Below are 17,228 nucleotides of genomic sequence, written 5' to 3'. Positions count from 1 at the left end.
AGCCAAGAGTAAAGTTAAAAAAAAAGTATGTAAATGGAAAAAGTAAAGTCTCCTCTCTCCTCAGATTTTAGTTTTGCTTCCCCCAAGGTAGCCACTGTGAGTAATTTTTTGCATTTCTTTAGAGAAAATATCAATCCATATAATCACATACAAGATAAACATTTAAAAATTACATAATAGATACATAATTTTCTGCACTTTGCATTTTTCATTTAATAATATATCTGGGAGAACACTTCTAGGAGATGTGGCTCATTCCTCTTGATAGCTAAAAAATGTGGCTTTTAACTAAAGATGTGCTTGTAGCCAGAATTACTGAGACATTAAAGTGACAGAAATCACAACTTGAAAAACAAATTTTGTTCAATAGTAGCTCTGCTCAAACTCATGTGCTCTAGAAAAAGAAAGCCACTTTTTGGAACATAGACAACTCACCTTAAGTGTTACATTAGTCAGACATTCACTGGCTTACAAAGTTTAACGACTAGGGCCCTGCTTGTGAACTCCTACTCTAAAACCACTCTATGATAAATTCTTCTCTAATAATCTTATAAAATCTAAGTGCTCAAACTACTTGGGAAGTTCATTTGACTAAATTCATTTGGTAACTCCCTAGCCTTGCAAATTTCTTATACACTCAGTTTTATCTTTTCTTTCTATTTCTATTACCTTCCTTCCTTTCTTTTCTAATTTTCTTTTTAATCACAACTGACTTTCTTAGTTGTATCTTATGAGAGGCTTCAACAGACCAAAACACTTAGGGAAATAATCCACCATGAGTAAGAATCAGCAGACACAATAAATAACAGAATTAGATGCCCAAGCATGTCACATAATAGAATCATATGTTTAAAACTATAGCTGTAGGGCTTCCCTGGTGGCGCAGTGGTTGAGAGTCCGCCTGCCGATGCAGGAGACACGGGTTCGTGCCCTGGTCCGGGAAGATCCCACATGCCGCGGAGCAACTAAGCCCGTGAGCCATGGCCGCTAGGCCTGCGCGTCCGGAGCCTGTGCTCCGCAATGGGAGAGGCCACAGCAGTGAGAGGCCCGCATACCGCAAAAAAAAAAAAAAAAAAAAAAAAAAAAAAAAACTATAGCTGCTGGTGTATATACAATGAAATACTATTCGGCCATAAAAAAGAATGAAAATTTTGTCATTTGCAACAAGGATGGACTTGGAGGGTATTATGCTAAGTGAAATAAGTCAGACAGAGCAAGACAAATACTTTATGATATCATTTATATGTGGAATCTAAAAAATACAACAAACTAGTGAATATAAAAAAAAAGAAACAGACACACATATAAAGAACAAACTAGTGGTTACCACTGGGGAGAGGCAATATAGGGGTAGGGGATTAAGAGGTACAAACTATTACGTATAAAATAAGCTACAAGGATATATTGTACAGCATGGGGAATATAGACAATATTTTATAATAACTATAAATGGAGTATAACCTTTAAGAATTGTGAATCACTGTATTGTACACCTGTAACTTGTACAATGTTGAACATCAACTATACTTCAATTTAAATTTTTTTTTTTTTTTTTTTTTTTTTTTTGTGGTACGCGGGCCTCTCGTTGTGGCCTCTCCCGTTGCGGAGCATAGGCGGCTCTGGACATGCAGGCTCAGCGGCCATGGCTCACAGGTCCAGCCGCTCTGTGGCATGTGGGATCCTCCCGGACCGGGGCACGAACCCGTGTCCCCCTGCATCGGCAGGTGGATTCTCAACCACTGCGCCACCAGGGAAGCCCTAAAAATATGTTTTTAAAATATAGCTCCTGGGTATTCTGTAAGGTCACCATGAAAAAAGACTGGACCTCAATCTTGAATTCCTTCAGATTTGTGCTTCTTTGCAGTCATGATTCTGCAAACACTGGTCACTTTTCCTTTCATACAGTCTCTATTTGTTGAATTATTTCCCATCTCTTAAGGCCCAGCACAAATATCACCTCTTCCAGAAAGTCTTCCTTGATTCCTTTAGTCAGCTATGATTGCTCATTTTTGTTAATTCCTATGATAATCTTCACATTTTGCCTTATATAGAAATCATGCCTGTCTCCCTCTATTCCTGCCAAAGGTAAATTGCTCAAATTTTGCAGGACCCTACAAAAAATACAAACATTGACCCAATACTCTAGATAGATATGACCAAACACTACAGCAATGGAGTCAACACCAATATTTTTTTTAGATTGTTAACAAAAAGATGTCCTAACCAAAGGCTACAGTAGAATGGTCAATAAGCCATGTAGAGTCGATTGATGTTCTAAAGACAGGTGTCTCCATGCTGACCACTGTACTAGTAATAACCACTTGCATATTAATACCATGTCATAATTTATTAATTGCTTTAATATATATTATTTTGTTTTCATTTTCATAAGCATCCTCTAAGGTAGAGAATATTATCTTCACTTTATAGATAAGAAATATGAGGTCCAGAGAGGTCTGAGGTCACATAGGAAGTTCAGGGCATACTAGATCTAGAAACAAATTCTTCTTATGTCCAACCTGAGGCTTTTTTCACCGTCCTGAATCACTTTTACAAAGCACCCAGCACATCAAGTTTTAGCAAAGCCAATCCTCTCCCAGAGTTGGTCCAACCTAAACTGGCTTCCCTAGGACTTACCTGCCATCCATCAGCACCAGAACAGAACGACTGTTGACTTGATTGTCGTTTTGGTGCCTTTTCTAAAATTACACAAGAAAAAGTTCAGGAAATAGACATAAAGCAAACTGCATGTAGAAGGTTAATATTTTGAAGTATTATTTAATGTAGTTCCCCTTCTTTGTAATTCTCCCTCACGCCCCCTCCTTCACCCTCCCAACCCCAAGTCCTTCTACCATAGAAACCAGACCAAGAAGCTGATTGTCTCTGAGAAGCTGGGGATGGAGGTCAGAAAAAGAACCAAGAGAGAAGAAAGAGACAAAATCTTGGCTTTAATAGCAAGAGCCAAAGCCTGGGGTAATGAGAACAAACAACTTATGTCAAAAGCCACAGAGGAGAGAATGCAAAATGAGGGGTAGGACTAGAACCTCATATACCTTGGTAGGTGCAGGGAAGTTAAGTATTCACAAGCATACAGCTACCCTCACCCCCAACCACAGTCAGCATAAGAAGCTTCTACCATGGACACAGTGAGGAAAGAGGAATAGAGGTCCATTCAAAGACCAAATAAGAAGGTGACAAATAAGGGTATGTCCTGATGCTACGACTCACACAAATCCCCTCCTTCCAGTTGAGATTTCTCCCTGCAAAAAGGGTAGCACTGGGAAGAGGGCAGAAAGAATCCTGAATTTGTCAGAATATTTATCCTAAAGAGACTGAGTTCTAAACCAGAAGTAACTAGGTGGGTTATCCTGAATTGGCAAGTTTACTTTTCAGCTTTCATTAAAAAGGGTTGAGATGGTGAGGTGCTGGTTATGAGCTACATTGAATTTAGTTATAGAAAATTAAGTTATATTTTTGCACACCTGAGTTGTGACTGAAATTTCAACCACTATATGTGCTAATTCTGGGTTTAAAGAGTTACAGAGTGAAAGAGCTAGAGAAACACCCTGCTTTCAAACTTTGGTATAAAAATCTATCCTGTCAAAATCAGAAGAACTCTCTTAGGGAAGCTTCAAGCAGGTCAACAGGATGGACTTCCCAAATCCCACTAGTAGGCATAGTGCTGGTTCCTCACCCTCACCCTTCCTTGCTGGGCCGGCTGTAAAGAAGCAAAGAGGAAGCCATGAAGCACTCACTGAGAGCCAGTTTCTCCCTCTAAGGCCAGGAAAGGAGTCAGCCTCTGTTATGTCATGATCTTTCTAAAACCAGAGGGTTGTTAGCTATGTGTACCTGATAGAACTGAAAGTTGGAAAGGGAAATAGGGAGAGTTGGAGAGGAGAAGAGGAATGTGGAAAGAGGAGATAAGAGCAGGAGAAAGCAGAGGGGACAGAGGGAGGAGGGAAGAGGAATACAAAAATGGGAGAAGGGTGAATGGAGAAAGAAGGATGAGAGCAAACCCAGAGAGAGCTAACTGAAGGAAGAGGTGGGTTATTAAAAAGGAGATGGAAGGAAACCTGGAAAAAGGTGGCAGTAGGAAGAAAGAGAAAGGCCTTGCATTACCCCTTTCTGGCCATGTATGGCTCACCAATCTTGGGCTTAAGGGAATTTCATATTCCTCTGGGATGGATAAGGACATAGGGAAAGGAAACACCTCTTTCCTTTCAGTGCTTCTTCCTAGCAAAAGGTAGTCCTGGGGAGTCCTTCTTGCCCCCCACAGCCTGACTAGGTACAGTGAGAGACTAGAGGCCCGGGAAGCCACTTCACCACATCGTCGATGGCATCTTTCACTGCTGTTATGGACAGCACCACCATCAGGGGTACCACAGTCGTGTACCATGCCAAGGAGGAGATCTGGGGAATCAACTGAAAGAGGGACGGGGAGAGAAACTTGGGTCAAAAAACTTAAAGGACAGTGTATTCCCTCCCAATCCCCACCCTACCACCATTTCCCCCTCCCTAGATTTATAATAAATTCAACTATCCTAGTTGCTTTCCATTGTTGTAGCCTCCAGACAACCACCCAAATATCAGTAAACAGCTCCTAAGAAAGGATTAAAGAAGAGGAGATGGTAAATTGCCATGTATCTGTCCTGAACTCTAATACCTTTGTCTTGATGGCAAAGAGCCATTTCTCCTCTGATAATGAAGGTGCTGGGGGTAGGGCTGTAAGAGTGGACACGGGAAAACCACGTAACCTCCCACACCCCTCCAGCCAAGGGGAAATGAGATGATCCGTCTCTCTCTCCCAACTTGTGCCTACCCTGCTCGGCTTCCTTGCCCTGGGCTTATGTTCTAAACCATTCTCCCTCAGCACTCCCGTGTGTTAACTTTCTGTCAGGGAGGCTGGGACAAGAAGGAGGAATGGGATGGCAGCTGAGGTTGGGGTGAAGAGTCAAGTCTGTGGCCTTTTATGGTTAAGCTGAACTGGCCGTGCAGCCATGATGAGGGAGCACCCCTTACTCGGGACTTGGCGACTTGTCCCCTTCCTCTTGTAGAGGCTTGTTTCATCCTGGCTAATCCTGACCACAGCTACTCTAGGAGACTGGCCTGAGACTCCAGCCATCCATTTGCCTGTTATCTAAAGAGAGAAGACATCTCTCAGTTTAAGGAGGAAAAGGACTGATTACATAACCTGGCCCCAGAGAGGCTGATAAAATACTTTGTGGAAAAGGCCCTAAAAGGCAATACCTGTAGGAAAAGCAAAAAGAGGAAATATGCATTTGCAAGTCTCTGGAACTGTTCAAACAGGTTCATAGGCAAGAAGTTAAAGGCATTATATTTTGAGGTCTTGATGCTATTGTTCTGTGAGTAAAAGAACACAAGCACAATTAGACGAATGAAAGACCCCACCTCCCAGTCTTAACAAAAAGGACCAAGACCACTTCATAAAACAGGAAAAAGCCATAGCTCACCAACATAGTGGGGGAAGGAGAGAAGAAGTGTTTTTCTCCCAACCCCCTTTTCTTTGAGGCCTAGAGAGGCCTAGAGTATGCAAAGTTGGCAAAGCTGATCAATATGGGACATTTTTAGGAGAGGCAGGATTTATTTATGCCTTGAATAGAATTCTTTGTTTACTGATGCCATTGATAATAATGATGATAATAAAATCAACAACAGTAAAGACTTACATTTATTGAATAGTTACTATGTGTAAGGCACTATTCTAAGCATTTTATATGGAGCAACTTATTTAATTCTCACAACCATATGAAGGGGGTAATATACTATCAACTTTTGAGGGTGCAGAAATTGAGGCACTGAGGTTAATTTATTTGCTCAAGACCACAGTTACTTGCAGAGTTGAGGCTGTGCTGTCGCCTGAGCCTCAGTTCACTTGTACAGCCATCCAAATGCTTTTTTTTCTTAGAATCAGAAATCTTTCAGTTTCATCTTACCCTATGACCCAAGGTCCTTCTCAGCCCTAAATAGCAGGCAAGTTTGCCATTTGTGTTAGCTTACTCAGAGCTCTCTAACGAAGCTTTTCTTAGCCTGGCAAACCCATTTTGTTGTGCCTTTACATGTTGCTTTCAATGCTGAAGGATATGAGATGCCAAAAGCAAATTACTGTCTTTCAACCTTAGCCCACTGAAGGTTCCTACACTGGTTTCTGTCAGCAATGGAGACTCACTTGCCCCTTAACTGTCCTGACAGAGGTCTGAATAGTTTTGGCCTACATCTAAGCTATTATTTTGCTTAGTGAAAATGGGGACTTGCTACCTCTTCAATCCTGATCTCAAGATGTTGAAAAGACCATCTTACTTTCTACTTTGGGGTCTTCAGTCGTTTGACCTAAGATGTGAGAGTTTGAATCTAAGAGCTCAAGAAAAGCAGAAGAATGAGACCAAATAATTCCCTAAGGACAGGGCTTCTCCCCCACCGTCTCCATCTATAGGGCCTAATGAAAGAATAAACCCACCTGCAGTCCTGAAATACAGATACTGCTCAAGTGTGAAGAATCTCTTGCTGGGTCCTACCTTGGGAAGACATCTGAACTCTTCTGTCAGAGAACCAACATCATTCTGTACTAAGGCTAAAACTTGCCTTGGGAGGCTAGATAGGCTACCCAGTCAAGCCTTGCCTAAGGTCTATTTCCCTAGGGAAGGGAAGCTGGTCAAACATTTTAGCACTTAGGAGTTTTTTGGTTTTTTGTGGTTTTTTTTTGCGGTACGCGGGCCTCTCACTGATGTGGCCTCTCCCTTTGTGGAGCACAGGCTCCGGACGCGCAGGCTCAGCGGCCATGGCTCATGGGCCCAGCTGCTCCGCGGAATGTGGGATCCTCCCAGACCAGAGCACGAACCCATGTCCCCTGCATCGGCAGGGGGACTCTCAACCACTGCGCCACCAGGGAAGCACAGCACTTAGGAGTTTAAAGATCCAAGTTAAACCTAGGATTTCCTTCGTGTTTCTCCATGATTTTCCAATTAATGATCAATCAAACACTATACATTTCTCAAGGTTTGCTCTGTTCACAGCTCTATTATGGGCTATACTAGTAGAGGCTGAAAAAGAGTTAAACAAGATCTATCCTGGAGAGCTCACAGGTATGTCTTGAAAGGAGTTCTAACTAAATGACCTCTAAGGTCCTTTGTAGCTCTGAGAGTAGGTTATTCTAACATAGAAATAGTTTTCTTTGATCATAAGATACTCTGAATTTCTCGGTGTCTAAGTCCAGACGACTCTGATACTTGGATCCAAAGTTCTTTTGATCTTTTGCCTTACTGAAGCAGCTGGCTTTCACTACTGATTTTCCATTTGATTTTATAGTTAATGTATTTCAGGTTTCTATTCATTTGGGTAGCATTTGTTTAGAAAACAAAGACAAAAGCTATCCTGATTCTGTCTCAAGATAAACATATCAGTACTTCTTTACTAACTTGACAACTAGAGTGTTTTGTTTTACTCTTAAATGTCAAACCAGAAGCAATATCTCAAGAATGTAGAACATCTGCTTAACTATGAAATTCCTCAGTGTGGTTCTTTTGGCATGATAGAGGTGGCAGATTTTGGTTTGGGCATATTTATTTATTTGGGCAGGGGTACCTGTTTGACTGCTAAAGCGGGGTATAGAGAACAGAAGGCCAAGTATATTATAAAAATAAGTAGTTAGGGGATTGAGAAGAGGAAAAGGAATAGGAATGGAAGTAATTAGAGAAACAGGATGAAAATGAGCAATGGGTAGGCAGGGAAATGAAATGGTTGTTAAGTACATAATAGTCAAACCTGTTTATTTATTCATCAACTATCCAGCATATATTTATTGAATGCCATTTATGTGCCAAATATTGTGATGGGAACAGTAGTTACAGAGATGAATGAAACTTGTACCCTTTTGTCAAGGGGTAATAGTTTCTTGATGAAAGAAAGCTAACTTTTTTTTTTTCACAACCATATTTAACTCTAACAGTCACCATGTATGGTGAACGTTATTATGCTCTTTTTATAGATGAGGGAACTGAAGAAAATAAGTTAAATAATGTGCCTAAGGATACAAGGTTAGTAAGGACTAGAGCTTACTAACCTGAGTGTTCAAACTCGGGCCTGTCTGATGCCAAAACCGAGTTTTACTGCACCATAGATCTTCTTATGTAGTTCTAGAAGGTAGAGAGGGGGAAACCTGTTCCCATGGCCATATCCTAAATATTGTTATTATCCAGAGCCTCTCTAACTCAGAAATCATAAATATCCTACAGAGACTACAGATATGTATATCTATGTATATCTATGATATACTTATAGCACTATATATATATATCTACATGTGCACTAAGTAACATATATGTAAAAATTGCTTGTATATAAAAGATTGGAAATAATCCAATGTCAATTTAAAAGGAAATGGTTACATTAACTATGCTAAATCTGCCTAGGAAATACTATGCAGTTGAAAAAAGAAGGAAAAAGCTATCATGAAATTATAATTATGAAAACATCTCCAGGACATAATGATAAGGTTCAGAATAATTTAAGAAAGTGGGAAAATGGGAATATATATTTGTATTTGCTTTATTTGCACAAAGAAGCACTGCTGAATATACAAGAAACTAATAAAAGTGGTTTCCTATAGGGAGCAGAGATGAGGGCAAGAATAGGGTGTTGGAGCATGACTTTTAAACATATATCTTTTTATGAGTTACTTATTTATAAATAAATGAAAAAGTGAAAAAAGAATCCAATAGAAAATGGGCAAAGATCATTAATAGTAGTTTCCATAAAAAGAAATACAAAAGGCTAATTAACATGAAGAGATTATTGCTCTCACTCAAAATTAAGGAAAGATAGATAACAAAATGTCATTCTTCATCTAATAAGAGTCTGGCAAAGATAAAAAAGATTGATAATATCAAGTTTGGCAGGAATATGGAGAAGTGAGCAGTCTTTAGGTAGAAATATAAATGGATATAATCTTTTTAGAGGGCAATCTGGCAATATGTATCAAAAATGTTAATGTGTTTTCCTTTTGACCCAGCCAATTCACTTCAAGGAAACTCTCATAATGTATATTCACACAAATGTGCCGAAGTATATGTAGTATAATCGTGTTCACTTAGGACCATTTATCATAGCAAAACACTAGAGAAATTTTTTGGAGGGGACACCTGCATATAAATGGAGACATTTAAAATGATAATAAGAAACTGGTTGAATAAATTAAGGTATATTGATACAATGGAAAACTATGCTGCTATTAAGTGAATTAGGAAGGTCTATACATATTGTCATAGAGAGATGTCTAAGTGAAAAAAGAAAGTTGTGGAACTATGCTTTCATTTGTGCAAGCTACAGTATTTCTTTTCTAGAAGATATATATAAAACCCAAAATTTGAGACACATTCTCCCGAGTCTAGGTCACTGCATTAATTTGGTTTCTGAGCCCTCACTGTACCAGCCCTCATTGTATAGGAGCTTGAAAGAAAGTAGAACCTATGTTGTAGGATCTACATCTACAAAGAATTTCCTGCCTCACTGACAATGGGGATTATTAGAGGAAAATACCAGCCCCCTCCTGAAATAGCTAGAGACTTGATACTCACTGGATATCCGAACAGACTGTTAAATTCTCTGTTGTTGGCTTGCAGATACCTCTCTTGTTCTGAAAAAGAAGAGAGAAATGATGAGAAGGATGCCCCTCTGTAGATCAGCCTGGGATGCTGGCTGCTAATGAAGACTTCACTAGCTTCTCACACTTTCTCAGTGAGGATATCTGCCCACAAATAGGATTTTGTCTCTTTATTCAAAGAATCAAGAAATATAATAAAAATGGAAACCCTAAAGTGTCGAAGCTTTCTGGAGGCAAGAGGACAAGTAACTTCTGAGGAGTTCTCCACCATTAATGCTTCTAGTATCCTAGATTATGTTTCCACAGACAACAGGCTGGTGTGCACCAACACTACTGCCACACACAGAAACCCAGTCCTCCTTCATAATTACAGAGCCATAGTTTAAGATTTCTGAGGTTCTTTCCAAGGCAGGATTTCCTAAAGTTGCTTGACTAAATTTGAATTAATAAATAATTACTGAGTATCTACTGCACAGACACCAGTGTGCTGGATGCTGTGGGGAGATAAAAAGATGAGTAAGGCAGAGTCCTGACTTCAAGGGACTTGCAATTTAGTGGAGTCAGCCTGATAACAACAACACATAACAAAATCATCACATCAACACACATAGGTGTTACAAACTATTGCAAGTAGCCCATTATCGTGTTATGAAAAGTATTAAAAATGTATATTATCAATAGATCTTTCTGTCCTGAATAAAACACTCCTATAGCCTCTTCAATTCTTCATTGGTTCAACAAGCATTTACTGAGTTCTTAGAAGGTATCAGGCCCTGTGTTATGAACACTCATGTATGAGTTTTTATGTGAACATGTTTTCATTTCTCTTGGGTATAAACATAGGAGTAGAATTGCTGGGTCACATGGTAACTCTAGTTTTAACATTTTGAGGAACTGCCAAAAAGGTTTTCATAGCAGTTGCACTATTTTACATTCTCACTGACAATGTATGAGAATTCCAATTTCTCCATATCCTTGTGAACACTTGTTATTGACTGTGTTTTTTATTTTAACCATCTTAGTGGATATGAGGTAGTATCTCATTGTGATTTTGATTTTCATGTTCATAATGACTAATGGTGACATTGAGTATCTTTTCATGTGTTTTATTGAACATTTATATACCTTCTTTTTTTGATTTGTTTTTTTTTAAATGAGAAAGGAATTTTTTAATTAATTAATTAATTTTGGCTGCATTCGCTCTTTGTTGCTGCCTGAGGGCTTTAGTTGCAGCGAGCGGGGTCTACTCTTCGTTGAGGTGAGTGGGCTTCTCATTGCGGTGGCTTCTCCTGTTGCAGAGCACAGCCTCCAGGTGTGCAGGCTTCAGTAGTTGCAGCACGTGGGCTCAGTAGTTGCGGCACACGGGCTCTAGGGTGTGTGGGCTTCAGTAGTTGTGGCGCGCGGGCTCAGTAGTTGTGGCTCGCGGGCTCTAGAGTGCAGGCTCAGTAGTTGTGGCACACAGACTCAGTTGCTCCATGGCATGTGGGATCTTCCCAGACCAGGGATCGAACCCGTGTCCCCTGCATTGGCAGGCGAATTCTTAACCACTGCGCCACCAGGGAAGTCCTATATATATTCTTTGGAGAAATGTCTATTCCGATTCTTTGCCCATTTTTTTTTTTTTAATTTCTTTGCCCATTTTTACACTGGGTTAATTATCTTTTTAATCACTGAGCTATGCATTCTTTATCTATTCTGAATAGAAATCAGTTATCAGATATGTGATTTGCAAATATTTTATCCCACTCTGGTTTAAAATGTCATTTTTATAACGTACTAAATTCTAACATATTGAATATAATTCTGGGTTTTCTATTAAGTTCCGTTGTTCTATCCATCTTTAAAAATATATTTTTTAAATTGAAGTACAGTTGGTTTACAATATTGTGTTAGTTTCAGGTGTACAGCAAAATTATTCAGTTACACATATATATATATTTTTCAGATTATTTTCCAAGATATTTAATATCATTCCCTGTGCTATACAGTAAATCCTTGTTGCTTATTTTATGCATAGTAGTTTTTATTTGTTAATCCCATACTCCTAATTTATCCCTCCCTCCATTCATCTTTTATTATGTAACTTTTAATATAGGGTAGCAAGTCTTCTTTTTTAAAGAAGACTTGTTGGCTACTCTTGTCTATTTTCTCTTCTAGATAAACTTCAGAATCATTTTGTCCAGTTTGCTCAAGATTAGAGTTTTGACTAGAGGTGAAGACAAATAAAATTTTATTCACTAAAATTCTGTGGATGGAGTGAAAGTGGGTTATTAGAAAAGGCAGAGATACCTCCCATGGGAAGAACAGTCAGGTCTGGAAAATCACACTGCTTTCCTCAGGGGGCTAAGATGGTAGACTTCTGAAAGCTGAGGAGAGAGCCAATGATAAGACAGGGACTTTTATAGTTCTTCATGTAATTTCCTTTATTCCTCCTCCGGTTGTCAGCAAAAAATTACTAAACATCATGAAATCAGCACAAGACTAAATTTCTTACAGAAAATATAAGGGGCCAAAGTCTGCACAATGGGCAGTGCTTGAAGTTCAGAGATATGCACAAATTGTAGGAAAGGTGAAACTGGGATGTTTACCTCCTTTTACTCAAGGATTTGAGTATACAGATTTGGAAATTACACAGGTTAATCTGGAGAGAGTTGACCTTTTTGCACTATTAGTCCCCCATCCAGGAGCATACTATATCCCTGGAGGGAGACTGGTGTGCCCCCAGGAAGCCACTTCTTTGTGCATGATGATCATGTCTGTACAATCAGCTTGCTAGCAATACATAAACAAGTGGCTATAAGTCTTCCCTGGGCTAGTTTACCACCCAGCTACACAGCTTATAGTTTGTTCTCCTGGACTAGTGTATTTCTTTCTTGTTTCATTCTTGTGATTACTAGGATTAGCTGAATAAAGATAGGGGAAGTTGAGATGGGACTGACAGGATGTTTTGCTGTACTCTGTTTTGACTAGTTAGTGGCTTATTTACAATCTGGTGATACAAGAGCTTCTGCTAACCATTATAGCTTAGGTTATCCAAAGCAGTGGAACATGTATGGCTCAGATAATTTAGCTGTGTCTAAGATGTAGAGGTGCTGCATGACCTATACTCTTTCTGCAGGGACTTTCTCAGGGGCCCAGATGGCTGCCTGATTAGGGCAGAGTACCAGGGTAGTACTGGTGTTTCTCCTGACTTTGAGATTTCCAATCCATGAGCAGGCTACTTTTCTACTATGTTCATACTCAATTTGCTCAGGCATTGGTGAATGAAACCAGTCTCTCTCATGCCATTTGCCCCTCCAACCATACCCAACAGACCAGCACAGCCTCTCAATTTATTCAAAAATATTATTTTATGCCTCTTGATGAAGTTCTTATATTTTCTTATTGAATTTCACATTTCTTGTTAAATTTAATCCTAGATATCACTAACTATTTTTTTAACTTAATAAAGGTCTAACAGGTTTTCCCAGCAATTTATCTGGGTGGAACAGGCTATTCTCTCTAAGCCCAGCAACCCCAAGGGATACATGGAGTTGAGGCTCTGCAAAACAACTAAATACATACCTCCTTCTTTGAGTTTAGGAGTAAAGTAAAGCAGGTAGATCCCAAAGTTCAGAGCCTGAGTTGGTGGAGACAGATTGAGACTTCTAAGTGGGGGACAGCATTAACCAACACCTAGTTCTGGCTCTTTGATCCCAGACCTGCTATGAAAGAAAAGGAAAGAAGAAGGAAAGTAGGATTTTCACCAGGAAGGAAAGAGCAACTGAAGGCTAGAAAGTTGGTTTTCATAAGATGCCTCTAAAAAAAGGAAAAGCAGGATCAATGAGAAAAGTGGTTAACACTTCAGTTTGCACAACCATCTGGGAGAACAAACTAAAAGTCCAAGAGAAAAAGAAGACAAGCTTAAGGAAAGAAGGTAGCAAGTCATGTTTGAGATAATAAAGGCAGAAAAAATTTTTGGATGAGATAATGTAAGATTAATTCAAGATTCCCTAGGGCTTGTGAATACTGTTGAGGAAAGACTGGGATGACCAAGTGTTTTCCCCATAACTTGTTAATTCAAAGTTTATTTCTGTTTGGCTGAAACAAGAGTGACAAAATGTGAATTATGGATGAGAGTTAGAACTACAGAATATTGAAAATTAGCTTAGACAAGGAGAGTCTAGGAGATGGTCTAGTTGAAGTAGTCATGGCTATGGAATTCAAGGGGACAAACACCTAGCTCTAGCCTCTGGTGACTGTGGAAAATAATCCTTCATTGGGAACTAAGGGTTGAGTCTGCAGCCTGTTCAGCGAAGGCCTGGTTTCACAAGGACCTGTGCTGAGAGCTGGCCTGAGGGTGGTAAAAATCACTGAAATGAAAGGGTCAGACATCTTGGTGAAGCAAGGCAACTTGGTATTATAAAATGTGCAGTTGACTTAGAGTTAAAAACATGGCAGGCTTCCACAGTGGTTAAGAACACAGGAACTTGGGACTTCCCTGGTGGCGCAGTGGTTAAGAATCTGCCTGCCAATGCAGGGAACATGGGTTCAAGCCCTGGACCGGGAAGATCCCACACGCCGCAGAGCAACTAAGCTCATGCACCACAACTATGGAGCCGGTGCTCTAGAGCCTGCAAGCCACAACTACTGAAGCCTGCACGCCTAGAGCCCGTACTCCGCAACAAGGGAAGCTGCCACAATGAGGAGCCTGCGCACCACAACGAAGTGTAGTCCCCACTCACTGCCACTAGAAAAAGCCTGTGGGCAGCAACGAAGGCCCAATGCAGCCAAAAATAAATAAATTTACATTAAAAAAAAAGAACATAGGAACCATATTCAATATCTTGTAATAAGCTATAATGGAAAAATAATCTGAAAAAAATATATAACTGAATCACTTTGCTGTACACCTGAAACTAACACGATATTGTAAATAAACTATATTTCAGTTAAAAAAAAAAACCATGGACAATTGAGTCAGACTTCCAGGGTTCAAATCTCAATCTTTCACTCACCAGCTATATAGCCTTGAGGAAGTTACTTAACCTTTCTGAGACTCATTTTCTTCATCTGTAAAATGAATGATAATAATACCTACTCATAAAGTTATTGTGAGGATTAATAAATTGAGGAATGCAAAGCATTTAAGAACAATTCCCAATATATCAAAAAATGCTCAAAAAATTTTAGCAGCTCTAGACTGGGCTTTGTGACTAAACTGTTAAGTGACTTAGGGCAAGTCATTTTCCATTTCTGGGCTTTAGTTTCCTCATGTGTAAAACGGGATAGTAAAATCTACCTTATATGCTAATATGAGGGTTAAATGAGATGGTACTCATATACTGTCTACATAATAACTGACACATCAAAAGTACTCATTAAATGATATTTTTTTGTCCTTTATCTTATGCTATGTCAAGGAGATTCCACAAGCATCACTGATACAGTTGTCTGTGCTCAAAGTAGATTTTGAACTTTCAGCTATCTTCTGTGGATATACTAAGCTGACTCAGCCAGTAAAGAAGAAAGGGTACAAAAGCCACAGTCTAGTGATGGAAAATCCCTTGGTGGGATGTTAGTAGAACAGAAATGTCAAAGTAGGAGAAGCCTCTAAGTATGTACTTAAGAGTTTTTTTTTTTGGTGTTTTTTTTTTGTTGTTGTTGTTGTTGTTTTTGTGGTACATGGGCCTCTCACTGTTGTGGCCTCTCCCGTTGAGGAGCACAGGCTCCGGACACAAAGGCTCAGCAGCCATGGCTCACGGGCCCAGCCGCTCCGCGGCATGTGGGATCTTCCTGGACCGGGCACGAACCCGTGTTCCCTGCATCGGCAGGCAGATTCTCAACCACTGCGTCACCAGGGAAGCCCTACTTAAGAGTTTTGAATCAAATGCTAGAGTGATAAACATAACTCTTATGCAATCTTGATGTAATACAATCTTAAGTTTTAGGAGTTAAAGCTACAGAAAATTGGAGATGCACCCAGACAAGGAAATGGCAGAAACTAAAAAGGAAAATGGGCTCTGTAAGAGAACTGGAAAAAGTGGCACACAGAAAGAAAAAGAAGCAGGAGGAAGAAGGAGGGAGGCAGAAAAAGGAATTCAGGCCAGGTGGTCAGGAGGCAATCAGTCTTAGGAGGTTCTGAGCAAATACCTCCTTGCTCACAGTGGGAAAGCAATCACAAATAGGATTTTCCAACTAAAGACAGAAGAGCAGTGAGATGACCTTTAGGAGTGCAAGTCTAACCAGTAGATTAGTCAAGGTCCCCTCTCCTTACACCACCAGACTCCCAGATCAATTAAGCCCAGGTGCTGGTGAGAGAAACTCAGCAATAACCCCCTGCTGTCATTCTAGATCAACAGGCCTAGGTGATTTCACCCAAGTCACTTAATGCATATGACTGAAACTTACCCATCTCTAAAAATCAGTGAAGAGAGTGCCAGGGGAAGGATAACTGACCAAGTTCTGGAATTTCTGGTCAGATTAGTTGGAGTCAATTTACAGTAGGAATTCTGGAATTTCTTAGATTCCAAATGATCACAATTTATCCTAGTAGTCAAAAAGCATAAAGGGAATATTATAGCTATCAGTTGATTAAGCTACCCATATGGCTTCCAGTCTTGGGTACACAAGAACATTTATATTTCATCTCTCCAGACTGCATCTCTAAGATATCTGGAGTGCAGTCACCGGATGATATTTCTATCTAAAGAATGGTGTGAAGAATAGCTAAATGACATAGCTGAGAGTCATCATGGGAAAGTCCAGGGTCTGCGGTCTTGCAGAAGAGGCAGTAACTAATTTGCTGTCTCATCACCATTTCATTACCTGTTTCTGATTCAGTCTACCCATTGCTATGTCTCATGGTTTACATTCAGCTCATTTATAATACTTCTAATTCCATCTTCTCCCACTAAACAAAGACCTCCTTAAAGATAGAGACCATGTCTTTTTTTCTTTTTTCTTTTCTTTAAATCTCTGTATCCCACTGGTTAGCTCAGCATTAGGCCCTGGATTTAACACATATTTGTTGAATGAACAAGCACCCAAGTGAATAAATGCTTAGAAACACATTCTGTTGAATCATGGTCAGATTTCTGTCCAAACTCCTCCAAAGGAGAATAATCACCTCCTCCTCCTTGTGAGAGTATCTATATAATCACAGAACAGCTGGACTGAAAGAGAAACCCCAGCTAGGACTAATTCTTTGTTGATCTTTCTAAGGTCAGCAAACAGGAGGATAATCAGCATGACTGAAGGGGGTGGATAGAGTGCAGTGTCAAAAAGACATGAAAGAATGCTCAACATCATTAGTCATTAGAGAAATGCAAATCAAAACTACAATGAGATATCATCTCACACCAGTCAGAATGGCGATCATCAAAAAATCTAGAAACAATAAATCCTGGAGAGGATGTGGAGAAAAGGGAACCCTCTTGCACTGTTGGTGGGAATGTAAATTGATACAGCCACTATGGAGAACAGTATGGAGGTTCCTTAAAAAACTACAAACAGAACTACCATATGACCCAGCAATCCCACTACTGGGCATATACCCTGAGAAAACCATAATTCAAAAAGAGTCATGTACCAAAATGTTCATTGCAGCTCTATTTACAATAGCCAGGACATG

General features: G+C 39.7%; 1 protein-coding gene and 1 long non-coding RNA gene across 2 annotated transcripts in view; one reads left to right on the top strand and one right to left on the bottom strand.

Annotated features, from left to right (window-relative positions):
• The window catches only part of LOC131761208 (uncharacterized), a 112,995-nt gene that overhangs the window by 51,898 nt on the left and 43,869 nt on the right, over positions 1–17,228 (top strand). The window lies entirely within an intron of this gene.
• LOC131761192 (phospholipid-transporting ATPase FetA-like) overlaps positions 1–17,228 on the bottom strand; it is a 66,890-nt gene that overhangs the window by 37,693 nt on the left and 11,969 nt on the right. The window contains exons 3-6 of the mRNA XM_067039643.1: positions 9,591–9,649; positions 5,248–5,361; positions 4,324–4,422; positions 2,638–2,699 (exon numbers count right to left, since the gene is read on the bottom strand). Coding sequence (XP_066895744.1) covers positions 2,638–2,699; positions 4,324–4,422; positions 5,248–5,361; positions 9,591–9,649 — 334 coding nt within the window. The remainder of the gene's footprint in view (positions 1–2,637; positions 2,700–4,323; positions 4,423–5,247; positions 5,362–9,590; positions 9,650–17,228) is intronic.

Source organism: Kogia breviceps, chromosome 8 (assembly GCF_026419965.1).
Source record: "Kogia breviceps isolate mKogBre1 chromosome 8, mKogBre1 haplotype 1, whole genome shotgun sequence".
NCBI lineage: Eukaryota > Metazoa > Chordata > Mammalia > Artiodactyla > Physeteridae > Kogia > Kogia breviceps.
The sequence above is the reverse complement of the archived record's forward strand: the minus strand, read 5'-3'. Positions and strand labels throughout refer to the sequence as shown.